This window comes from Jaculus jaculus, chromosome 4, assembly GCF_020740685.1.
Source record: "Jaculus jaculus isolate mJacJac1 chromosome 4, mJacJac1.mat.Y.cur, whole genome shotgun sequence".
NCBI classification, from domain to species: domain Eukaryota; kingdom Metazoa; phylum Chordata; class Mammalia; order Rodentia; family Dipodidae; genus Jaculus; species Jaculus jaculus.
The window spans coordinates 70,069,752-70,096,164 of NC_059105.1; the positions used below are offsets into that span (position 1 = coordinate 70,069,752).

The window sequence follows — 26,413 nt, forward strand, 5'->3', positions numbered from 1 at the left end:
GTGATTAGTTTTTTCTTGATACTTATATAAAACATCTCCATGTGCAGTCCTTTTGTGTTGTGGACTGTCTTGTCCAATAGTCATTTGAGGTATTTTCTAACGCTTTCTTCATTCTTAGTGTTCAACTGTACGAGTACTCAGTTCAAGTGTGCTGATGGGAGCGAGTGCCTTGACAGCCGGTACCGGTGTGACGGGGTTGCTGATTGCAAGGACAGCTCTGATGAGGCAGGCTGCCGTAAGTACCGCACACTCGGCGCCTTCCACAGAAACACCTTTGCTTTCTTTATTCCTAATATTTGATATTACTGCACATTTTTGGACACAGTTGGGGAAGATACATAAATCACAAGATATCTTTTGATTTTGTGCGTATTAGTACATCAGTAGGTTTCATGAATGAGCCACTTCAAATAAGTGGTAGGCTAAACATGTCTTAGGTATTTTCCCCATGTTTTGGGATTTAAGTATTTGATATTTCATGAAATTTTTTTTTTTTGTTGTTGTTGTTTGTTTGTTTTGAGGCAGAGTCTCACTCTAGCCCAGGCTGACCTGGAATTCACTATGTAGTCTCAAGGTGGCCTCAAACGCATGTTGATCCTCCTACTTCTGCCTTTGAAGTGCTGGGATTAAAGACATGCTGATTATCACCACACCTGGCCATTAAATGTTTATATTTTGCGAGAGGAGAGGGGGGAAGAGGGAGAGAGAAAAAGAGCATGCCAGGGCCTCTTACCACTGCATACAAACTCCCTATGCAAAATCAAACCCCAATGGCAAGATTTGCAAGCAGGTGCCTTTAATCAATTAGGTGTCTCTTCTGCCCTTTGTTCCCGTTTTTCAATTTTTTTCCTAGGACATACCAAATGAATGGGTTTTAAATATTTTTAGGTTTACTCTATGTAAAAGTCTTGTGCTTTTTACTTATTTACTTTTGAGGCAGGGTCTCTAGTTCTGGCTGACCTGGATGGAACTCACTCTGCAGCTTCAGGCTGTCTTTGAACTCATGGTGATCCTCTTACCTCAGCTTCCTGCATGCTGGGATTAAAAGCTTGCACCACCATATCTGGCTTGGGTGGTTTTTTTTTATTTTTATTTATTTATTTATTTTAGATAGGGTTTCACTCTATCTCAGGCTGACCTGGAATTCACTTTGTAGACTCAGGGTGGCCTCGAACTCATGGCGATCCTCCTACCTCTGCCTCCTGAGTGCTGGGATTAAAGGCATGTGCTATCATATCTGGATTTGGGTGGTATTTTTATATCTCATTTGTGAAGCCAAATAATGGGATAGAAATAGTGCAGAGCTGTATATAGGATTGATTGGATCTAGTGAATTCATTTATCTAGCTGTGGCATAACATCTATGGTGGACAGCAAGAGGAAGACCAGGGTTTAGAGGAAAGAAACCTTTCTAATTCCAATAGTCTAGAACACTGCAAAATTTTTCTTTCTTTCCTTTTTAAAAAATTTATTTGAGAAAGGGAGGCAGAGTGAGAGAGAAAGGGAGGGAGGGAGGGAGGGAGAGAGGAGAAAGAAAGTGTTACAGAGCCTCTAGCCACTACAAAGAAACATGTGTCACCTTGTGCATCTGGCTTATGTAGACTCTGGGGAGTCAAGACTGGGTCTTTAGGCTTTGCAGGCAAGTGCCTTAACTGCTAAGCTGTCTCTCCAGCCCTCTCTATTTTGTTTTGATTTTTCAAGGTAGGGTAGGGTCTCTCTCTAGCCCAGGCTAATCTGGAATTCACTATGTAGTCTCAGGCTGGCCTTAAACTCCCAGCGATCTTCCTACCTCTGCCTCCTGAGTGCATGTGTCTCCATGTCCAGTATGCCTATTTTAGTCTTTTTAAATAGCCTCCTGTTTTACTGTTTGTGTTGAATAATGCTGTTTGGAGAGGGGGCTGGATTTACCTCTGTGAAATGTGAAAGCTGTTCTTATCTATTTTCCAAGGATTATTTGAATAATGGCAAGTATTTACTGCTACCTTGAATTTACTTAATGTGTGCTGGTTATGAATGTAGCCCCTCTGAGGTGAAATTATAAAAGAATGATCTTAGCCACATGAAGTTCACTATGCACACTGAATCTGCACTTGAGTATAGAAACCAGAATGTTCTTTTGACATTCACAGTGAGTTATCTGTGTGGTTTTCTTCTAGCCACCCGGCCTCCTGGTATGTGCCACACAGATGAATTTCAGTGCCAAGGAGATGGTACCTGCCTCCCCAATACGTGGGAGTGTGATGGGCACCAAGACTGTATTGATGGATCTGATGAGCACCACGGCTGTGTCCCCAGGACCTGTTCCTCATCTCAGTTCCGCTGTGACAATGGAAACTGTGTTTACAAAGGCTGGGTCTGCGATGGGGACAATGACTGCAGGGATCTGAGTGATGAGAAGGACTGCCCCACTCAGCCCTTCCGCTGTCCCAGTTGGCAGTGGCAGTGTCCCGGCCACAGCATCTGTGTCAATCTGAGTGCTCTGTGTGATGACATCTTTGACTGCCCCAATGGGACTGATGAGTCCCCGCTTTGCAGTAAGTTTCCTGACCACAGTTTCCTGGCCATAAACTCTTTCTGAGCCGTAGCCTGGTATGCCTGTCCACTGTTCCAGCCCCAAAGTAGCTTTTTGGGAAGGGCCTTTAGTTCCTCGCTGACTTCATATCCACGTAGGAATAAAAATAATTCAAATAAATCATGACTAGATAATAATTTCTCACTAAATCCTTTGCATCTAAGTGTTTTTTTTTTTTTCTTTTTATGTCATTGTTTAGAAAAATAAACCTAAATGAAGCCATTAGGTTGTCAAATTAAATTTGGTTCTGTTCATAATGTACTTACGACTTTCCTAACTTTAATATTTTCTAATTTCAATCAGAGTTTTGCATAAAACAACTGAAATCCTGGGATTTGTGTTTGCTGTGATTACCGTGCTGTGATTGGCACATGATCCTAATTGCTGTCCTTTCTTTCTCTCCTCTTTAATCAATGCTCACTGTCAGATGAACCACAGCAAGGTATGATTGTGAAATACTCTAGACCTTTTTCATTTCACGTGTGTTATGTTTGTGCTGCAATTGTCTTAATGTCCCCTCCCTGTGCATGCTCTGTGTGGCTGTGTGTTTTAAAGTTGGGATGGGCATGGCATGATGGTATGTTAGCAGATCTTTGCCCTCTAGTGTTCCAGATCTTCCAGTCTTTTCTCTGAAATCACTATGTGCTGTCTTTCATTTGTAGTTAGGTAGGAGTACAGAGGGGAGACGGAGATTTCTTTGCATGCTTTTTTTTTTTTTTTTTTTTTTTTTGGCACCACATGGAGTTATACTGGATTTGTAATGAGGTCAGTGATCCCAGTCCGATGTAAATCCAAGGTAAATAGTAAATCCTCAGGCTACTCAGGGAAGACACCAAATAGCCTAAGGAACTTACACAAGTGATGCTGCTCTTAGCTCGGGTGTGGGTATCACACTGATGGCAGCATGGGACTGCATGACAAATGTTACACCATAACTACTCCAAGCAAACCAGAGTCCTGACTTGTTTTTTTTTTTTTTTCTCTCTCTCTCTGTGATTCTCTTTCTTTATTCTAGACCAGGACAGCTGTTCAAATTTAAATGGTGGTTGTACTCACCAGTGTATTGACGGGCCCTTTGGAGCTAGATGTATTTGTCCATCTGGATACCAACTAGCCAATGATACTAAGACCTGCGAAGACATAAACGAATGTGCTATTCCAGGCTTTTGTAGCCAGCAGTGTTTAAACATGAGAGGTTCTTTCAGGTGTGCCTGTGGTCCAGACTACATGATAGAAGATGATGGGAGGACTTGCAAAGTTACAGGTAATGATGAACTAATCAGCTCCGTATGTTCACTGTCGCCTTTGTTCCCAGGCTGAGATAGGAGGATTACCATGAATCCAAGGCCAGCTTGGGCTACAGAGTAAGTTCTAGAATAGGCTTGGGCTAGCTTAATAGGCATTTGGAATGTTGATTAGGGGTGTGACTGATTAGATAGATGTGTTTTGGAAAGGAAAGGTTAAAACCTTCTGGTAAATGATTCTTTTTTTGTTTGTCAAGGTAGCTTTCACTTTGATGAAAGCTGACTTGCAATTCACTCTGTAGGGTGGCCTTGAACTCACAGCAGTCCTCCTACCTTTGCCTCCTGAGTACTAGGATTAAAGGCATGTACCACCATGCCCAGCAGATTCTTTGTTTAAATCTAAAGTCATGTTAATAGGTTGATATGATGTACAAATGATTTGTTTATATATAAGAATTAGTGAATTCACTTTAACTCATATTCAGTTGCTGCTGTATGAAAACTATCATACTAGGCACTGCGCTAGTGTAACTGCTTTCAAAGTGACCACAGGAGCTGGCGTGGTGGCGCACACCTTTAATCCCAGCAGTTGGGAGGCAGAGGTAGGAGGATCACCATGATTCAAGACCACCCTGAGGCTACATAGGAAATTCCAGGTCAGCTTGGGCTACAGTGAGACCTTAGCTCAAGAAACCCGAACACCCCCCCCCCAAAAAAAATAAAAGTGACTACAGGAATTTAAAACAGGTGGCACATGACACAAGGGTTGAAGGATACCCTTGGCTACATAATGAGTTCAAGACTAGCCTGGGCTCCATGATATCTGGCTTCAAAAATACCAAAAGAAACAAAAAGAACCTTCCTTTTCAAGTAGGAGTCTGGCCGACAGCAAAGCCATGGGAAGAGCTTTTATTATTATTATTATTTATTTTCTCCCTCTTTTGGCTTTTTGAGGCAGGGTTTTGCTCTAGCTCAGGCTGACTTGGAATTTACTATGTATTCTCAAGATGGCCTTGAACTCTTGGCAGTCCTCCTACCTCTGCCTCTCAAGTGCATGGGTTTAAAGTTGTGTGCCACCAGGCCTGTCTTAGGGAAGAACATTTTTTTTAAATTTTGTTTATTTTTATTTATTTGAGAGTGACAGACAGAGAGAGAAAGAGGCAGATAGAGAGAGAGAGAATGGGTGTGCTAGGGCCTCCAGCCACTGCAAATGAACTCCAGATGCATGTAGTTCCTTGTGCATCTGACTTACGTGGGTCCTGGGGAATTGAGCCTTGAACTGGGGTCCTTAGGCTTCACAGGCAAGTGCTTAAGCAGTAAGCCATCTCTCCAGCCCAGGGAAGAGCTTTTTTTAAAAATCATGCTCATCATGTGGCATTTCCCCCTTTAATTGACAAGTTTTTTCTTTTTTCTTTTTTCTTCTTCTTTTGGACAGCATCTGAAAGTGTACTGTTACTTGTGGCAAGTCTGAACAAAATCATAGCTGACAACTTCACCTCCCAGGTCCATAATATGTATCCGTTGATCCAGGATGCTTCGTACATTGTATCTGTTGATTTCGATTCCGTCACTGGTCGTATCTTTTGGTCGGACTTAAATCAGGGCAAAACCTGGAGTGCCTTTCAAAATGGGACAGACCGGAAAGTAGTAAGTACCTTTCAGCAGAGCCTGCCTGCCTTCCTGTCCTGAGCCTTTTTGTTGTTACTCCTCAGCCAATGAAGGGTCCGCCTCTCTCATGTGGGGCACGGTCAGAGTCCCTTCCAAAGCATAGCACCTGTGGGACTGTGCATGCTTTAGATACTAGAGAGGTGTTTCCCTTCTCTCTCCCCATCTCTCTGGCCTCACTCTAGCCTAGGCTGACCTGGAACTTACTCGGTTGTCCTAGGTTGGCCTTGAACTCACAGCAATCCTTCTACCTCTGCTTCCCAAGTGCTGGGATTAAATGAGTTCACCACAATGCCTGGCTTTTTCTTTCTTTTTTTTTTTTTTCTTCTTTGGTTTTTCTTTTTTCTTTTTTTTAATTTTTATTAACATTTTCCATGATTATAAAATATATCCCATGGTAATTCCCTCCCTCCCCACCCCCACACTTTCCCATTTGATCTCCTTTGGTTTTTCAAAGCAGGGTCTTGATCTACCCCAGGCTGAGATCCACCTACCTCTGCCTCCCAAGTGCTGGGATTAAAGGCATGTGTCACCACACCGAGCTCCTTTTGAAAAATATCTATTTCATATATTTGAGAGGCAGATAAAGAGGGAGAGAGGGGTGGGAGACAGGGAGAGAGAAAGAGAGAGCAGGGATGGGCGCTCCAGGGCTTCCTGCCACTGCACATGAACTCCAGCCACATGGGCCATGTGCTGCGTCATTTCTCTTAAGGCTTATCCATAATGCTGGATTCCACGTCTCATGTGTTTTGGTTTCCTTTGCTTCACTTGTGAGTTATACTCATCCCCCAGAGTTTCTCTTGACCCTAATAGTCACATTAGTGCAAACATTTTCTTTTCTCTGTAATTTTTTCTTTTTTTAAAAAAATTATTTATTTTTATTGACAACCAGGATCCTTCAACTTTGCAGCCAAACACCTTAACCACTAAGGTGTCTCTCCAGCCCTCTTTTATTTATTTATTTTTTTATTGACAACTTCCATAATTATAAACAATATCCCATGGTAATTCCCACCTTTTCCCATTTTCCACCTTGAAACTCCATTCTCCATCATATCCCCTCCCCCTCTCAATCAGTCTCTTATTTTGATGTCATCATTTTTTCCTCCTACTATGATGGTCTTGTGTAGGTAGTGTCAGGCACTGTGAGGTCATGGATATCCAGGCCATTTTGTGTCTGGAGGAGCATGTTGTAAGGAGTCCTACCCTTCCTTTGGCTCTTATATTCTTTCTGCCACCTCTTCCACAATGGAAGCTATGGAAGGTGTGATAGAGATATTGCAGTGCTGAGCACTCCTCTGTCCCTTCTTCTCAGCACCATGGTGTCTTCTGAGTCATCCCAAGTCATTGCCATCTAAAAAGAGAAGGTTCTCTAACCAAAAGTGAGAGTATCATTAGTATATGGGTATGAACATTAAAAGAAGTGCTTACTGGGAAGTTTGGTGAGCATAGTATATTCATTTAGCCAGAGAGCAGCAGATGTTATACCCCTAGGGCTCATGATTACCCTTGTTTTATGTTTTCAATATCAGGGATGCATTCCCTCCCATGGAGCAGGCTTCCAGTCAAATTAGAGGGTTTCCCCAAAAACAGACATGCCCCTATTGTGCCCATTGGCCCATTTGGCCTGGCAGGCCAAATACAAGGCTTGCAGTGTCCACTTCGCTGGTGATTTCTCTCTCTCCCATTGAACTGCATGAGTGTGGATTTTTCCAGCTTTCTGTCATCTGGTCTACATGGAAGAGGTTTTCAGCTCAGGTTTAGTAGGATTTTCAGTGACCTTACAGCCCAAGTATGTGGAGTCTTTATCAATAGGGTCTTACTATCTTTTCCTGGTGGGAAACCCAGGACCTCAGCAATAGCCTATAATGTTTTGAGGGCATTAGGGACCTCCCTGGACAACAATTCCCTGGAAGGTATCCCATCCCTAGCATTGAAAATTTTCTAGTGACAATCAGGGGCTCCTAAGTGTTCCATTGTCCAAAAAAGTAGGTTTCCATATGACTTTTGATTTTGATTAGCCCTCCTTCCTCATTTCCTTTACTCAGTATTTTCCCCTGACCTCACTTAGGTCTTTTCATCCCCATTAAGCTAGAAAGGTGATAGAATAGAAAGGGAAGGGAGGCTTAATATGATGGCATTGTATATATTTAAGTAGAAGAACAGATTAATAGGAGTGCAGACACTTTTGAAATAAAAATGAAACTGGAGCTATACAGATGGCTCAGTGGTCAAAAGCTTTTCTTGTTTTTTGAGGTAGGGTCTCACTCTAGCTCAGGCTGACCTGGAATTCACTATGTAGTCTCATAGGCCTTGAACTCATACCTCTGCTTCCTGAGTGCTGGGATTAAAGGCATGCACCACCGTGCCCGGCTAAGGAACCTTTCTTGAAAGTCTGACAGCCTGGGTTTGATTCTCCAGTATCCATGTAAAGCCAGATGCACAAAGTAGAACATATTTCTAGAGTTTGTTTGCAGTGCCAAGAGGTCCTGGTGTGCCTGTTTTCTCTCTGTCATTCTCTCTCTCTCTCTCTCTCTCTCTCTCTCTCTCTCTCTCTCTCTGCATCCTCTTGCAAATAAAAATGTTAAAAAAAATGAAACTGGGGAGCTGGAGAGGTGGCTTAGCAGTTAAGGCACTTGCCTGCAAAGCCAAGACCTTGTTTCAATTCCCCAGGACCCACATAAGCCATATGCATAAGGTGGAGCATATGTCTGGAGTTCCTTTGCAGTGGCTGGAGGTCCTGGCATGCCCATTCTTTTTCTCTGTCTCAAATAAATAAATACAAGTAAAATATTTTTAAAAAAATGAAATTGGGGCTGGAGAGATTGCTCAGTGGTTAAAGGCACTTGCTTACAAGCCTGAAGACCCAGACCTTGATTCCCAAGTATCCAGGTAAAGCCAGATGCACTGGGTGGTGCATGTGTCTGGAGTTTGTTTGCAGAAGCAGGAAGCCCTGGTGCCACTTCACACTCTCTATCTCCCTCTCTAGTAAATAAAGAAATATACTAAAAGAACCTGACTAGTACCAACTTGATAATAGATTTACTTTATTTGTTCTAATATTCACTTTTTTTAGGTACATGAGAGTGGTTCTTCTGTGACAGAAACTATTGCAGTAGATTGGATAGGCCGTAATCTCTACTGGACAGACTATGCTCTGGAAACAATTGATGTATCTAAAATTGATGGAAGCCACAGGACAGTCCTGATCAGCAAAAATGTATCAAATCCAAGGGGACTAGCTTTAGATCCCAGGCAGTAGTAAGTCTCTTTACTTAAGTGTTGAATGCTTGTATAATTTATATAGACTGCATGCGCCAGTATCAGTCACATAGATGAGCAACATTTTAGCTGTGACTTTGTTACGTCATGTTGCACAACACAATGGGCAGATTTGTGTTTTCTAGAGCTCAGTACGATGCTGACTTCTGCGACCATGTAAAGTATTAACACGCTATTGAAATTTATGATGAATCTGTGAAGAGGGTTAGAGAAATCACTTTTCTTTATCTGACACGTGATGGGATGGATAAACAGGGACAGATGGGTTTTTCTAGATCATCTACTTGTGGGTTGTATACAAGCCTGGGTTGGCATTGAGATGTTTCTGTGTACTGCATGTTTTATGGACATGGCCTGTGATTGCATTGTGATTACAGTTGCCTCAGAGGAAATAAGCCAGGTATTGTGAGCATTTCAAGCAGAGCCCCACTAGGATGTCACATGACTGACAGTCATCTTTCATGTTGCTATGTGCCCTCCAATTGGTCATTCGTGTCTTTTCACAGTGTGCATCTAATGTTCTGGTCTGACTGGGGCCATTACCCTCGCATTGAGCGAGCCAGCATGGACGGCACTATGCGCACTGTTATCGTTCAGGACAAGATCTACTGGCCCTGTGGCTTAACTATTGACCTCCCTAACCGATTGCTCTACTTCATGGATTCCTATCTGGACTACATTGACTTTTGTGATTATGATGGACACAATCGGAGACAGGTGATTGCCAGTGATTTGGTAAGTTGATAATGACAACCCAATTTATCTACTGTGATATCCACTTGCTATGTCACAAACTGGAAATAAGAACTTCTATGATCACTGTCAGATTCTGCTGTGGTGGCTTCTGTACCTATAACAAATAACTAAGCTAGATCTATTTTTTTGTTGTTGTTGTTTCTTGGTTTTTCGAGGTAGGGTCTCACTCTGGCCCAGGCTGACCTGGAATTCACTATGGAGTCTCAGGGTGGCCTCCTACTTCTGCCTCTTGAATGCTTGGATTAAAGGTGTGCACCACCACGCCCGGCTAGATAGATAGATAGATTAAATATATATATATATTTAATTTTTAAATTTTTATTAGCATTTTTCATGATTATAAAAAAAATCCCATGGTAATTCACTCCCTCCCCCCTAGATATATTTTTAAAAAATATTTTATTATTTTATTTATTTGAGAGAAAAGAATGACCGTGGTGTGTCAGGTCATCCATCCATTGCAAATGAACTCCAGAAGTATGTGCCCTCACATGCATCTGGCTTATGCATGTCCTAGGAAATCAAAATTGGGTCCTTTGGCTTTGCAGGCAAGCACCTTAACTGCTGAGCCATTGTTCCAGCCCTAGGTCTACTTTTAAAAAATATTTTATTTGTATTTGTTTAGTTGAGATAGAGAGAGGGAGAGAGACTGAGAATGGGCATGCCAGGGCCTCTAGCCACTGCAAACAAACTCCAGACATATGTGCCACCAGTGCATCTGGCTTACTTGGGACCTGGAGAATCAAACCTGGGTACTTAGGCTTCACATGCATGGGCCTTAAACACTAAGCCATCTCTCCAGACCTCTAGGTCTTTTTTTTTTTTTTTCTAGGTAGGGTCTTGCCCTAGCCCAGGCTGACCTGGGATTCACTCTGTATTCTCAGGGTGACCTCAAACTCTCTTCGATCTTCCTACCTCTGCCTCCTGAGCTCTGGGATTAAAGGCATGCGCCACCGCACCCAATTGAGGTCTATTTTTTATGTATGTGTGTATAGGTGGAAACATCTCCCTCTTTTTATTTATTTATTTATTTTAATTTTTAAAATTTTTATTAACATTTTCCATGATTATAAAAAACGTCCCATGGTAATTCCCTCCCTTCCCACCTCCACACTTTCCCATTTGAAATTCCATTCTCCATCATATTACCTCCCCATTACAATCATTGTAATTACATATATACAATATCAACCTATTAAGTATCCTCCTCCCTTCCTTTCTCTACCCTTGATGTCTCCTTTTTAACTTACTGGCCTCTGCTACCAAGTATTTTTCTTCTCCCGCAGAAGCCCAATCATCTGTAGCTAGGATCCACATATGAGAGAGAACATGTGGCGCTTGGCTTTCTGGGCCTGGGTTACCTCACTTAGTATAATCCTTTCCAGGTCCATCCATTTTTCTGCAAATTTCATAAGTTCATTTTTCTTTACCGCTGAGTAGAACTCCATTGTATAAATGTGCCACATCTTCATCATCCACTCATCAGTTGAGGGACATCTAGGCTGGTTCCATTTCCCAGCTATTATAAATTGAACAGCAATACGTACTTCTAAGGAAATGAGATGAGTCCTTTGGATATATGCCTAGCAGTGCTATAGCTGGGTCATATGGTAGATCAATCTTTAGCTGTTTTAGGAACCTCCACACTGATTTCCACAATGGCTGGACCAGATTGCATTCCCACCAGCAGTGTAGAAGGGTTCCTCTTTTTCCACATCCCTGCCAACATTTATGATCATTTGTTTTCATGATGGTGGCCAATCTGACAGGAGTGAGATGGAATCTCAATGTAGTTTTAATCTGCATTTCCCTGATGACTAGTGATGTAGAACACTTTTTTAGATGCTTATATGCCATTTGTATTTCTTCCTTTGAGAATGCTCTATTTAGCTCCATAGCCTATTTTTTGATTGGCTTGTTTGATTCCTTATTATTTAACTTACTGAGTTCTTTGTATATCCTAGATATTAATCCTCTATCAGATATATAGCTGGTGAAGATTTTTTCCCATTCTGTAGGTTGCCTGTTTGCTTTTTTCACTGTGTCCTTTGCAGTGCAAAATCTTTGTAACTTCATGAGGTCCCAGTGATTAATCTGTGGTTTTATTGCCTGAGCAATTGGGGTTGTATTCAGAAAGTCTTTGCCAAGACCAATATGTTGAAGGGTTTCCCCTACTTTTTCCTCTAGCAATTTCAGAGTTTCAGGTCTAATGTTAGGGTCTTTAATCCATTTGGACTTAATTCTTGTGCATGGCGAGAGAGAAGAATCTATTTTCATCCTTCTGCAGATATATATCCAGTTTTCAAAGCACCATTTGCTGAAGAGGCTGTCTCTTCTCCAATGAGTATTTTTGGCATTTTTATCGAATATCAGGTGGCTATAGCTACGTGGGCTTACATCTGGGTCCTCTGTTCTGTTCCACTGATCTACATGTCTGTTTTTGTGCCAGTACCATGCTGTTTTTGTTACTATGGCTCTGTAGTATAGGTTAAAATCAGGTATGGTGATACCACCAGCCTTATTTTTGTTGCTCAGTATTATTTTAGATATTCGAGGTTCTTTTTGTTTTTTTAAAAAACTTTTTTTGGTTTATTTTATTTTATTTTTTTGCTGCTTGCCTAGCCAATCATTTCATTTTATTTTTTTCATTTTTTTGGTTTATTTTTATTTATTTATTTGAGAGTGACAGAGAAAGAGGCAGTGAGAGAGAGAATAGGCATGCCAGGGCTTCCAGACACTACAGACGATTTCCAGATGTGTGCGCCCCTTGTGCATCTGGCTAACGTGGGTCCTGGGGAATCGAGCCTCGAACCGGGGTCCTTAGGCTTCACAGGCAAGCGCTTAACCGCTAAACCATCTTTCCAGCCCAACATCCCCCTCTTTTTATCTCTAATTGTCCCCAGGAATCTGCTTGCCTTGGCCTCCCCAGTGGTGGGATTATAGATGCTCACCACTGCACCCACCTTTTTTTTTTTTTTTTTTCCACTTGTGTTCTAAGGATCAATATTCAGGTTCTTGGTCCTAAACTTATAGCCTATTGTTTAGTCAGTATTTTTTTCAGATTTTTGTTCATTTTTATTTATTTATTTGATAGAAACAGTCAGACACAGAAAGAAAAAGGAAGAGAGAGAGAGAGAATGGGCACACCAGGGCCTCCAGCTACTGCAAATGAACTCCAGATGCAGGTGCCACCTTGTGTATCTGGCTTATGGGGGTCCTGAGGAATTGAGCCTTGAACCAGTGTTGTTAGGCTTCATGGGCAAGCCCTTAACCACTAAGCCATCTCTCCAGCCCGTGGTTAAGTATTTTTATCCAATAAATTAACAAATGCAGCCCTGGACAGGAAAACGTGGTGGGGGTTAGGTAGAATCCTTGCACATGCATTGAGTATCCTGAATGCATGGTGGCATTCAGGATCAGTAGGCTTTTGACCTCTCTTGTTACTTCCCAGTTTCTTTGTGAGATACTGACTATCTCCTGGACCAGACATCCCTTTTCATTTTGTGCACCTTGGCTTCCATGCGTCGGTGAGGTCTCAATGTCCGGCTCTGCTCCTCAGGTCCTGCGGCAGCCCTTCGCGCTGACACTCTTTGAGGAGACTGTGTACTGGACTGACAGCGCGACTCGCCGGGTTATGCAGGCCAACAAGTGGCACGGCGGAAACCAGTCGGTCGTAATGTATAATGTCCACCGGCCCCTCGGGGTGGTGGTCATTCACCCTGCAAAGCAACCGGCTTGTAAGTGAAGCTACCTGGGCTTGTGACGTGCACACTGCCACGGCTCCTTTGCTTGATTTCCCCTCCCTCCCTGCTCCATGCTTTTTCCAGTCCTCATGCTACCATTGTTTTTATTTCCCATGGGAAAAGGAAACCCTGTAGGTAACAACAGATATGTGGATTGTATCCTTTTCTGCAGAAATTAGGTATTGGCCTTCCTCAGTTTTGTCATCACATAGAGCCCCATTTCTCTGCTGTCTGGCAGCTTAAGATCATTTATTGTTGGCACTCACTCATCATGGCACACTGCCCTGCTGTGTGGTCCTCACAGATTAGACCTTGGTGGTTCCTCTTCTTCCCATTTCCTCTTCCCATGCTGGAGTACATTGCTATCTAGAAACACATCAGATGAGCCCCCAGCTTTGAACTTTTAAATTAGTTCTCTGCTCTGTCTGGGACACCTCTCCCCCAAGTCTCTGCTGCGTTTCAGAATTCTGCTCATGTCACTGTCTCAGAAATCTCGACCTCTCCACCTAAAAACATCATTCTCTCACAATTTTTATTCTTTGCCCTCATATCTTGAAATTATACCCCCCCACACACACTGTCTATGTATGTGTGTTTGTTATCCCAGTTGCTTGAATGGAGATTGGTTAGTAGTGAGTGTTGGTTGTGAGTGGATAAGTGGCATATGTAACAAGAACAAAGAGGATATTGGAAAATCCCGTGAGCCTCGGAACATATACAGTGTCCCTCTTTTTTTTTTTTTTTTTTGAGGTAGGGGCTCATTCTAGCCCAGGCTGACCTGGAATTCACTATGTAGTCTCAGGATGGCCTTGAACTCATGGTGATACTCCTACCTCTGCCTCCTGAGTGCTGGGATTAAAGGCATGCGCCACCACACCCTGCCAAAGAAGGGGTCACACAGCAAACATAGAACCTGCTATCATTTCATGAAAAAGTTCTGTTTTGTGTCAGACTAGTAAATATTAGTTAGCATCCTATTTCTGTTATTAAGTTCCAGAAAAGTCAGTAGCTATTCATAAACTGGCTATAGACTGAATTGACTTGTAACTTTGAGTAAGTCATGCCTCTTAAAGGCAACTGAAAACATTCCAAAATACCTGAGGCTCAGGGAGTACCATAACATGACCCTTTGACCCTTTGAGTATGGGAAGCCATGCAGAGCTCTTCTCTTCTTCCACAGCTCAGAATCCGTGTGCCTCAAACCCCTGCAGCCATCTATGCCTGCTTTCCACACAGGGGCCGAGGTTCTACTCGTGTGCTTGCCCATCAGGATGGAACCTCTCTCACGATTCCGTGAACTGCTTGAGAGGTACAGTACGCTCTTTAATTATTCTCTGGAAGTAGATCTTTGGGTCACACTGTGGAATCTCTCATCCTTCCAGTGACCAAGCAGGGGAGTGTTCCCTTTGCTTGAGTAGGTATCTGTTGAGAGGCGTATATGGAGTGATTCAGTTAAACACTTGATCAAACAATCATTAACCTCGTATGATTGCATCTTTTCTGACACCAGATTATGATGAGGAGTGCCCAGTTGTCCACCTAAGTAGTGTACGGCTTAATTAAAAAAAAAAACCAACCATTTTATTTATTTACTTGCAAGTAGAGAGGGAGAGAGCATGGGTACACCAGGGCTTCCTGTCACTGCAGATGCCTGTGTCACTTAGTGAATCTGGTCTTGTGTGGACACTGAGGAATTGTACTCGGCTCCTTAGGCCTTGCAGGCAAGTGCCTTTAACCACTGAGCAATCTCTCCAGGCCCATTGTCTCATGTTTTATTTTAATCTGACTCCAATTTAGGTATCACTGTTATTACTGTTTCTGTGTGAAATATTACAAGTGTATATTTGAACAGTTTAATCATCATCTCATGTAGAGATCCCTTACTGGGTTGATTGAAGAGTAAATGGAAGAGTATATAATTAAGTTTTTAAAAAGTTCCTCAAGAACCTCTTCATTTCTCATTGAAGAGAAGCGATCATATTTTGGTAAAATACTCATAAAAATTATTGAATTATGGTGTCTCATGTCTTTAATCCCAGCACTTGGGAGCAGAAGTAGGAGGATCACCATGAGTTCAAGGCCACCCTGAGACTACATAGTGAATTCCAGGTCAGCCTGAGCTAGAGTGAGAACCTACCTTGAAAAAAGAAAAAGTTTGTGTGTGTGTGTGTCTGTGTGTGTATACACACACACACACAGACACACACACACACACATACATACATCCACACAAAATTATCAATGGTTAGTTATAGCATTTCTAAATTATGAAGAAAGTGGGGAAGGGATATGATGGAGAATGGAGTTTCAAAGGGCAAAGTGGGGGGAGGGAGGGTATTACCATGGGATTTTTTTTATAATCATGGAAGTTGTTAATAAAAATTTGAAAAAAAAAAAACAAAAGAAAGAAAGTAGAATCCAAATCTACAGTGAGAGTCAGTTTTCAGGTGGGAAGTATTTGCTGAATTCAGGAAATGCATAGTATTTATAGGTTATGCACAGAGAAGTTACTGAAAATCAAACTACCAGGATATTATGTTCTACAATTATACTTTTATGATGAAAGGTTTTTAAATTTTTTTTCTAAATGTTTACGAAAGGGATTGGCATTTGCCATCTTTTGAGACTGACAACACACCTAATCCTTGTTGACATTGTTTACTTCGGGGTGTCATTGTAGTCTTTAAGGAGAAGATTAACATGGGTACAGGTATTTTTGATACAAAGCATTCTTTCACTACACAAAGCTTGTCAACTGTGCATTGAGTATTGGTGTAATCGATAATACTATCTGATAGTGATTGATAAGTTAATTCTAAATCTAATTTGTTTTTGTTCCACAAAGAATTCCCATGGGTTGACTTAACTGAAGTGGAACTTTTTCAGTATTTCCTAATTTGTTTCTGGGTACTAGTTGTGTGTCTTTTTTAAAAAATACATCTTTTATTTATTTATTTGAGAGAAAGAGGGGGAGAGAGAGTGTGTGAGACAGAGAAAGAGATAGAAAGGGCATTCCAGAGCCTCCAGCCACTGCAGAGGAACTCCATCCAGAGTATGCACCCCCTTGTGCATCTGGCTTATGTGGGTCCTTGAGAATTGAACTGGGAACCTTTGGCTTTACAGGCAAATGCTTTAACCCCTAAGCCATCTCTCCAGCCCCAGTTGTGTGTCTTTACTGTTAGTATGTGCTCACTAAATAAAGTTTAGGTGGGGCTGGGGAGATAGCTCAGTCATTTTATAAAGGTGCTTTCTACCAAAGCCTGCCAGCCCTGGATGATTCCCCAGTGCCCACATAAAGCCAAATGCACAAAGTGTCTCATACAACTTGAGTTTGTTTTCTGAGGCAAGAGGCCCTGGCATGCCCATGTTCTCTTTCTCCCTGTGCTTTTTTAAAAATAACAGTTGGGTGTGGTGGCGCATGTCTTTAATCCCTGCAGTCAGAAGGCAGAGGTAGGAGGATTGCTGACCCCCCTGGAGAGTACATAGTGTATTCTAGGTTCTCCTGGACTAGAGGAAGACCCTCCCTTGAAAAACAAAACAAAAAAAAGAAACAAAAGTTTGGATGAGGGCTGGAGAGATGGCTTAGCGGTTAAACGCTTGCCTGTGAAGCCGGTTCGAGGCTCGGTTCCCCAGGTCCCACGTTAGGCAGATGCACAAGGAGGCGCACACGTCTGGAGTTCGTTTGCAGAGGCTGGAAGCCCTGGCGCGCCCATTCTCTCTCTCTCCCTCTATCTGTCTTTCTCTCTGTGTCTGTCGCTCTCAAATAAATAAATAAATTAAGTAATTAAAAATGTTTGGATGACTTTATTAATATAGATCTCAAATTTAGCCTTCAAAATAGTAGTTGATAAGTGTTTGGAATATCCTTAAAATGCTTGTCTGATACAGTTACATGAAAACATAGATACTGTCTAACATCAACCTTATATAAACATGTCAGGAAGAAAACATTTGTAGGTGGCAACAGTGCTTAGAGTTGGATAGGGTAATTATGAAATTTCTATATTTTCCTAATTTCATATTATAAAACCTTTTAAATGAGATCCTTCTGAATTTTAAGATATTCTTTTTATTTGTGTTTAGAAAGTATATTTCCTACAATGTCAAGACAAAGTAGACTAGCAAAACCCAAGCCCTGTTCCTCTTAAAATAAGCACATTGCCAAATAAGTTTCTGACCCCATCTGAGGGGCACCAGGTACTTGTGTCAGTAATTCTGTGCAAAATAAGAAGAAAATCCTCCTTCCCCAAATTCCAGGAAAGTAGTTCGTTGAGGGTATGAATAAAGGGATATACTTTTCTGTTTCTCACCTCTGCAGTTTGATGACCTATTCCTTTAGCATAGCAGCAAAACATTTCCTCCTCGGACCCACTGACTTGCCCTACTTATGGGCTTTTGTCCAACTTCACAGTACCAGGCATGAGTTCCCTCTTGTGAAGCAGGCCTTGAGTCCAATCATGCCAGTATAGCTCTAGTTGGCACATCTAGTCTGGGAGGCTGGTTGGAGAAAGACAGAGAAGGATGGAGAGAGAATGGGTGTATCAAGGTCTCTGCCACTGTAAAGAAACTTCAGACACATGTGCTACTTTGTGCATCTGGCTCTACATGGGCACTGAGGAATTGAACCTGGGTCAACCCAGGCTATCAGGCATTGCAAGCAAGTGCCTTTAACTACTGAGCCATTTCTCCAGCCCCAAACTTATATTTTTAATTAAGCTCCAGAGGTTTTCATATGGCGTTTTCTGACTGGTTGCTTTTGAGACTTTCTCTAGTGTCATTCTTCATACTAAAGGTCTTATGGTTTGAGCCAGTGAAGTGTTATATGTTTATAAATGTTCTTTTATTCTTGGAGTGACCAGAGAAAGGGTCTGGGACATATTCCCAGGATGTATAATGGACAAAACTAGAGCTGGGTGGTGCTTATAGGATGATACAGAAAGTTGAAAATACTTTGGGTCATAAGTACTCCAAGCCAGTAATAGGTAGATGCTCATTAAACACACGCACACGTGCGCGCGCACACACACACACACACACACACACCACAAGTCGGGCGTGGTGACGCATGCATGCCTTTAATCCCAGCACTAGGGAGGCAGGGGTAGGAGGATCGCCATGAGTTCAAGGCCACCCTGAGACTACATAGTGAATTCCAGGTCAGCCTGGGTTAGAGTGAAACCCTACCCCAGAAGCCTAAAAACAACCAAACAAACAAACAACGAAAAAATCCAAAACAAACAAAAAAAAAAACTGCACCAGGTTTGGGATGAGTAAAAGTTCTCATTTTTTCCCCCTCTGAACTAATAAACATGTATAAATGTATACATATCTGAACCATACAGTTTTATTTATTTACCTATTTATTTTGAGGTAGGGTCTCACTGTAGCCCAGGCTGAGGTAGAATTCACTATGTAGTCTCAAGGTGGCCTTGAACTTACAGCGATCCTCCTACCTCTGCCTCCTGAGTGCTGGGATTAAAGGCGTGTGCCACCACGCCTGGCTCACCTTTCATTTTTCATTCATTAATGTGATAACACGTGAGGCTAAGTGAATGAGGGGCTATGGATGCACCCATTATGTTGTGTGGCCATTGCTAATTATCAGTTTATTTATTTGTTAATCATAGACAATGAAGTTCACACATGTAAGGTGAGCAGCCCCTGACCACATGTATGTAGAGCAAATACTAATTGGGCAGTTGTTTCATGCCATGATCTCTACCAGCCCCCACAATCCCATTCTCCTGCCCCAAAAATGTTCAGTATTTGGGTCATCTGTGTGTTGAAGTGAAAGACATTATTAGATGCTAATGATTTGTTGAAACAAGATGCAGACAGCATGTATATGAAGTTGGAGGACCTGATAGAAAGCCTGTAATTATCTCATGACCTTTATGTTACTGCTGCAGTGCTGAGATATGCTACACAGTGGTGATAATCCACTGCCTTCATTATTTTAAATGTCTTGGATAGTGCAATATAATTCCCACTGTGTCTGCTACCATTTTTACAGGTGATCAACCTTTCTTGATGACTGTAAGAGACAGGGTGATTTTTGGGATATCGCTTGATCCTTCAGTAAAGAGCAATGACGCTATGGTACCCATATCAGGGATACACAATGGCTTTGATGTTGAATTTGATGAATCAGAGCAATTCATCTATTGGGCTGAGAATCCGGTAAGTTGTTGTTTTTTTAAATTTTTATCTTTTTTAAATTTTTATTTTTATTTATTTGAGAGATGGGGGGGAAGAGAGGAGGGGGAGGGAGAGAGAGAGAGAGAGAGAGAGAGAGAGAGAGAGATATGCAGAAATAGGCAGGCAGAGAGAGAGAATGGGTGTGCTAGAGCCTTCAGCCACTAGAAATTAAACTCTAGATGCATGTGCTACCTTGTGCATCTGACTTACTTGGGTCCTGGGGAGTCAAACCTGGGTCCTTTGGCGTTGCAGGCAAGCGCCTTAACTGCTTAGCCATCTCTTCAGCCCTAAAGATATCTTTAAAATTTTATTTAGCTGGGCATGGTGGTACACGTCTTTAATCCCAGCACTCATGAGGCAGAGGTAGGAGGATCATGGTATATTTGAGGCCACCTTGAGACTACATAGTGAATTCCAGGTCAGCCTGGCCCAGAGTGAGACCATACCTCAAATATCAAATCAAATCAAATGAAATCAAATATTTTATTTATGAGACAGAGACAGAGACACAGAGAGAAAATAAGTGAGTGTGGGCAAACCAGAGCCTCTCGCCACTGTAAATGAACTCCAGATGCATGGGCCTTTGTGCATCTGGCTTTACATGGGTCCTGGGGAATCAAACCTGGGTTATTATTCTGCGCAGACAAGCACCTTGAGCACTGAGCCATCTCTCCAGCCCTCCAGAAAATTTTGAATTGCATTCATAGTATATAGCTTAATCTCAAAGCACCTATTTACATTGCCTTCTTCTAGGTTGGCTGAAAGGGAAATGGTCAAATAATAATTTTTTTATTATTAAATTATTATATTTATTGAGGGCAGTACAAAGCCAAGGAAAGACACCACATGGTTAGAGGTCCAATGTGGAGGGCCTGGAAGAATGTGGAAAGCAGAAGAGAGAAAAGAAAGTGAAAGGGGCCCCTGTCATGTGGGTGCTGGAGGAGATAAAGAACCCAAGTGGAGAGTAAGGGCTGGGGCCTCCCTTGGCTCATCTCTTTATATAAAACATATTCCCGGCTTCTGTATCTTTTTCCCTTTGACTCTGTACCTGATAGTTAAGAAATAGGTTGGTTGCATATACCAGAAATATCCCAAATGATAAAGCTTGTGAATTTCTGTGGCTCATTTGAGGCCAGGGAGATGGCTCAGTGGTTTAAGGCCATTGCTTGTGAAGCCTGCCAGCCCAGGTTCAATCCCTCAGTACCAACGTACAGCCAGATGTACAAAGTCACACAGGCATCTGGAGTTTGCTTGTAATGGGAAGAAGCGCGCGCTCTCTCTCTCTCTCTCTGCTTGCAGATAACAACAACAAAGAATTAATGTTTTAGAGGGTTACAGGTATTGGCCTTTCTCCCTCTTTGAACATTTAGCACCGGTGACTGTCTGTGAGTTAGGCAGTGGCCACAGCAGAGGGAGAACGCCCGTGTTAGGTGCTGTGACCCTGTCCTGAGTCAGCTTGCCACCTTTTCTTCCCAGGGTGAAATTCACAGAGTGAAGACAGATGGTACCAACAGGACAGTTTTTGCTCCTTTATCTCTGTTGGGCTCTTCTTTCAGCCTGGCCTTCGATTGGCTATCAAGAAACATTTATTATTCCACGCCTTCAAGTCACTCAATTGAGGTAATGCTTTCATAGTTATTTGCACAGAGGCACAAGGATTGTCATGAGTTCAAGGCTAACCAGGTTATAGAATGAGACCCAATATCAAAAACCCAAAACAATAACCAAGAAAGTATGCAAGCAAGTAAGCAATGAACCAACCAATCAATGACAAACAGACAAGTGGACAACCCAACTATAACAACAAAATTGCCTCCAACTGAAGATTTTAAATCATGAAGCTAGTATTGTCTCTGGGGCTGGAGAAAACACCTTAAAATGAACTAGTCAAGCTTCTTTTTTTCTGTATTTTTATTAAGGATATTGGTTAGTATATAGGAAAGTAAATTAAACTTGTATAAGATATTTAGCTCAAAGGGAAAGTCATAGTAGACAGGGACTTTTCACTATTTTTCATCATCTGATCTTCAATATGATTTTGGTTCTTAGCCAAACTATAGTTTCTTCTGTTCTTAGATAGAAATCATTCTATGACTCCAATATAGTTTTTTCTAACAGTGAAATGGAAACTAAATACTTGATTCTGATTCCTTTGATACACTCCTCTGAGATCAGTGTTCTTTCTATTCCAATTCCCAGAAGAAACTCTAGATGAGGTGCAGGTTTGAGATCCCATGGAGTAAATTCAAAGCAACTCGACTAGTATTGGTTTTCTGCACTGTGAGACAAGGACAAAACATGGATCAGATTATTTCATGCTCATTTTGAAAGCAAAACTTCCTAAGGAGAAGGGAGGGTTTTGTATGGGGACAGTCAGCAGGGCCCTGCAGAGTGGCAGACCCAGGCTGACTGCCCGGTAGCTGAGTTGGCTTCTTGTTGAAGCATTTGGTAAGGGGCATGCTGGAGATAAGCAAGGCGCACAGCAGCCGGGTGACATTTGGGAACAGATCTTTAGTAGCACACAACGGAGCAGTGCTCTCTAGCTGACAAAATCCTTCCCAAACTGCATCTCATTTCATCCTTAAAATGAGGGGACAAACCAGGGAAGGTTGCAATATGCACACATGCCAACCTACAAAAAGTGTTAATGCTTGTAGACTCGATGGACTCCATCTTTTCATTATCATAAACTGCGCTCCAGCAATCCAGTCCTTTCTCTAACCTCATTTGACAGTGGCAGAGTATATTTTTCACAATATTAAAAGCATGAGGACCTGATCCTGAGTTCTATTCCCAGTACCTGCATTAAATGCCACCCCTAAACTCAACATGGTGGTTGCGCATGCCTTTAATCCCAGCATTGGGAGGCAGAGGTAGGAGGATTGCTGTGAGTTCGAGGCCAGCCTGAGGAAACATTGAATTCCATATCAGCCTGGGCTACACATGATACCTTACCTTGAGACCACCACCCCAAAAATGCCACCTCTAATCCCAGTACTGAAACAAGAGGAAGCCTGGGGTTTCACTGTAGGCCATAAGAGCTCCTGCCTCAAGCGATAGTGGATGGCATTCCTGAGGAAAGGCACCTGAGGTTTTCTTCTAGCTTCCACACACACACACATGCACACACATGCAAAATGTGCTGTCTGAAATCCCTATGATCAAGCCCATATTTCTCCAGTGGCTACTCAGGCAACCCTCTTAATCCCAAATAATGATGAAAACCTTCTCATTCTGTCTCTTGGTCTCTCCTTTGGTAAGTGGGGCTGGCTCTTTCAAACTGGGACCTTTCCAAAAGCAGCAAGTAGTGATGCCAGGTCCATTGAAAGGTCTGCTGGAAAATAACTGTGCATGTGTGTGTATCAAGTGACAAGGCCACTCTAACTGTGTACACATTAGCTTTGTCATTGTGCTTCCAGTGCAGTGCAATACCAAGGAAAGATTTGCCCACCTATTTCACTCACTTCCTCAACAAGTACTGGTCTCACGGGTGGTCCTGTATAGTCAGTGATGAACAAAACATACACAAAAGCCAATAGCATTGCTCCAGGGTAGTAAGAGCAGTGAGAAGATAAAGGTTGGGGAAAGGGCCAGTGGCCAAAGCCAAGAGCAAGAGCTGGGGGAGGGGGAAGGTGGACCAAATGAAGAAGCAGAGAAAAGTCATTCCACACAGAGGGATGAAGACCCTAAAACACAGTGCTGTGTTTTCTCTACTCATGAAATATTTTATATATTATTTATTTATTTGATATCAACAGAGAGAGAAGGAGGGAGGGAGGGAGGGAAAGGGAGGGAGGGAGAGAATGGGCACACCAGGGCCTCCAGCCACTGCAATCAAACTCCAGACATGTGTGCCCCGCTGTGCATCTGGCTGATGTGAGTCCTGGGGAAATGAGCCTCGAACTGGGGTCCTTAGGCTTCACAGGCAAGGGCTTAACTGCTAAGCCCAATGTTTTATTTTTTTTTTAATTATTTGAGAGAGAGAGAGAGACAGACAGACAGACAGACAGACACAGAGTGAGTATGGATGCATGCGCCAGTTAGTGCTTTATGTGGTTACTGGGGATTTGGACATGGGTCCTTAGGCTTTGCAGGCAAGCACCTTAACTGCTGAGGCATCTCTCTAGCCCTCATGACCTGTTTTTATCCTGAGTTAATGACTTCTGAACCTCTACTCCCTTCAGCTAAATGGGCTTCATAGCTCAGTAATTAATATGATTTCACTTCACGGAGGTCATAAATACAGAGATCCATTTGCCTCAAATAATTGTGCTTATAAAATCCTAAATGAGCCGGGTGTGGTGGCGCATGCTTTTAATCGCGGCACTCGGGAGGCAGAGGCAGGAGGATCACAGAGAGTTCGAGGCCAGCCTGGGACTACGTAGTGAATTCCAGGTCCATCTGAGCTGGAGTGAGACCCTACCTTGGAAAAAACAAAAACAAAATCCTAAATGATTTAGATTAGTGAGCCAAGGGTGAATTGCCCTTTTACTATTTATGTTGGTTTTCCCTTCAATAATAGAATTGTTTATCCATTGTGGGAAATACACAATTTCAATTTGAAAATAGAAGGAAATGCTGAGGAAACTAATTTCCACTAGGGGTAGCTGCATGCTTACTCACTAAACTATTGCAGCCAAAAAGCATACAGGTGCCAGTGTAGCAGAGAACTAGGCCGTGAGACAAGGAGAGGATCCTGATGCTTAGGAAAATGAGAGAGAAAGAGCATAAAATCTTAGCTCCAAGCTGGAGTGAAAAATAATAGTCAGGCAGAAACCAGAATAAACAGAGCATTAAGGTATTAAGGCATGTGTGTGTAATACAAATCAATAGACTATTTCCTGTGTGTGTGTGTCTGTCTATCTGTCTGTCAGACATGTTTTTGTCATTATTTGTTTTGAGACTGTGTATATGTAGCCCTTGCTGGCCTGGTACTTGCTTGGTAGCCAAGGTTTCCCTTGAACTCAGCATCTGTGGACTGGAATTACAGACACGCCTGGTGTCTCAGATATATATTACAGTAGCCTGTTCCCCAGCGATCTACATTTCTAGTATATCCTAACACTGCACTCTCCACAATGGTAATTAAGAATGGATCATGGAGCCGGGCGTGGTGGTGCACACCTTTAATCCCAGCTCTTGGGAGGCAGAGGTAGGAGGATTGCCGTGAGTTCGAGGCCACCCTGTGACTCCATAGTGAATTCCAGGTCAGCCAGGTCAGGACACTGGTTCAAGGCTCTATTCCCCAGGACCCACGTTAGCCAGATGCACAAGGGGGCACATGCATCTGGAGTTCGTTTGCAGTGGCTGGAGGCCCTGGCATGCCCTTTCTCTCTCTCTCTCTCTCTCTCTCTCTCTCCCTCTTTCACTCTCTGTCTGTCGCTCTCAAATAAATAAAAGTAACAAAAATTTTTTAAAATGAATGGATCACACTGGGAAAGGTAATGACAGTGTGAGTGATGGAACTGAACCTCCTCCTTTTCATTATCCAAAACACAGACACGTGTGTGAAATGCTGTGTGCAGTGATTGGTCGCTGAGTATCATGGCCCACTCCTCTTGCAGTAGAGCTCCTGTGCGTCTTAGTATATAGGGTCTTCGATTGACTGGAGGCATTTTTAGAATTTTCTCCAGCAGTGCTTCTGTATGTTTACCCATTCGAATCTCCCTTTGAGCCATCTAAACACCTTCAGAAATTTTAGGGTGAGTTGAAAATTGGAATTTGGGAGGTCACTTTTTTTTTCCCTGTCTTGTTGAGATTATCTCTTTTTCACACAGTTCTCATCCCTGGCCACATTTAAGCTTTTCTAGTGTTAATTCTGCATCTGAACTGTCTGTGTTTCCCTGAAAGAGAGCCAGTTCTAATAAGGGGCTTTGGACTCTAGGTGATGACGCTGCGGGGCGATACGAGGTATGGAAAAACACTGATTACTAATGACGGCACCACTCTGGGCACTGGTTTCCCAGTTGGAATAGCTGTTGATCCTGTTCGTGGGTAAGTGATCCTAACCAGGACATATGCTCCCGTGAGCACCATTCCTGTGGGTGTCATCTCCTGACAAAGTGCCTACTTTCAAATTTTTTGGACATTTTCTGAAATCACGTGTGACACTTGAAATATATATACCCTGACGACCCACAGAAATAACTCTGTTTTATAATTACTGTAGGGATCTAAGTGGCAATTGGTTCTGTCTGTATTCTTCAAGTGATGAATAAATGTCAGTAATAACAATAATAGAAATAAATAAATAAAATAAAAAAGAATAAAAAATAGCATCATAACACTGGACAATATGTTCTGGCCTGTAATGAACATGGAAAACTGTAAGTGTAAGGCAGAGTAGGTGGAAGATTCTACTGTCCAATTTTAGGTACGATTTAAGCTATCTTCTACCCTCAGAGTAGCAGGGGAATATACTGATACTGATAGAACCCTGATTAAGTACTTCATATCGTATGCAAGAGACTTCCTTTATCAACTATGAGTATCCTGAGGACAAGAAATACATTTCTAGTTACACACACACACACACACACATACACACCCTTTGATCTAATCCACTTTGTTTTTTCTGGTGTTTGCAGGAAACTGTACTGGTCAGACCAAGGAACGGACAGTGGGATTCCTGCTAAGATTGCAAGTGCTAACATGGATGGCACATCTTTAAGAACTCTCTTCACTGGGAACCTGGAACACCTGGAGGTCGTCACCCTCGATATCCAGGAGCAGAAGCTCTACTGGGCCGTGACCAGCAGAGGAGTGGTATGGCACCTTGGGTTTCAGCACTGAACATGTGCAGCTGATTCCGAGGGTTCGGGCTGTCTGGCAGATGGTCTCACTTTCTCGCAACACCTCTTAGTAGAGCAATTCTTGTCACAAAGTCTAGTTTTGTTCACTTTGTGCCTTCTTCACTATAGAATATTTATTATGTGTTTTGCTTGTCTTTCCAC

At 42.4% G+C, this 26,413-nt stretch overlaps 1 protein-coding gene across 1 annotated transcript in view; it reads left to right on the plus strand.

Annotated features, from left to right (window-relative positions):
- Lrp2 (LDL receptor related protein 2) overlaps nucleotides 1-26,413 on the plus strand; it is a 180,505-nt gene that overhangs the window by 90,691 nt on the left and 63,401 nt on the right. The window contains exons 24-35 of the mRNA XM_045147772.1: nucleotides 119-235; nucleotides 2,157-2,534; nucleotides 3,588-3,836; nucleotides 5,252-5,463; nucleotides 8,558-8,742; nucleotides 9,270-9,498; nucleotides 13,079-13,256; nucleotides 14,443-14,571; nucleotides 19,276-19,442; nucleotides 20,937-21,080; nucleotides 25,345-25,454; nucleotides 26,048-26,225. Coding sequence (XP_045003707.1) covers nucleotides 119-235; nucleotides 2,157-2,534; nucleotides 3,588-3,836; nucleotides 5,252-5,463; nucleotides 8,558-8,742; nucleotides 9,270-9,498; nucleotides 13,079-13,256; nucleotides 14,443-14,571; nucleotides 19,276-19,442; nucleotides 20,937-21,080; nucleotides 25,345-25,454; nucleotides 26,048-26,225 — 2,276 coding nt within the window. The remainder of the gene's footprint in view (nucleotides 1-118; nucleotides 236-2,156; nucleotides 2,535-3,587; nucleotides 3,837-5,251; nucleotides 5,464-8,557; nucleotides 8,743-9,269; nucleotides 9,499-13,078; nucleotides 13,257-14,442; nucleotides 14,572-19,275; nucleotides 19,443-20,936; nucleotides 21,081-25,344; nucleotides 25,455-26,047; nucleotides 26,226-26,413) is intronic.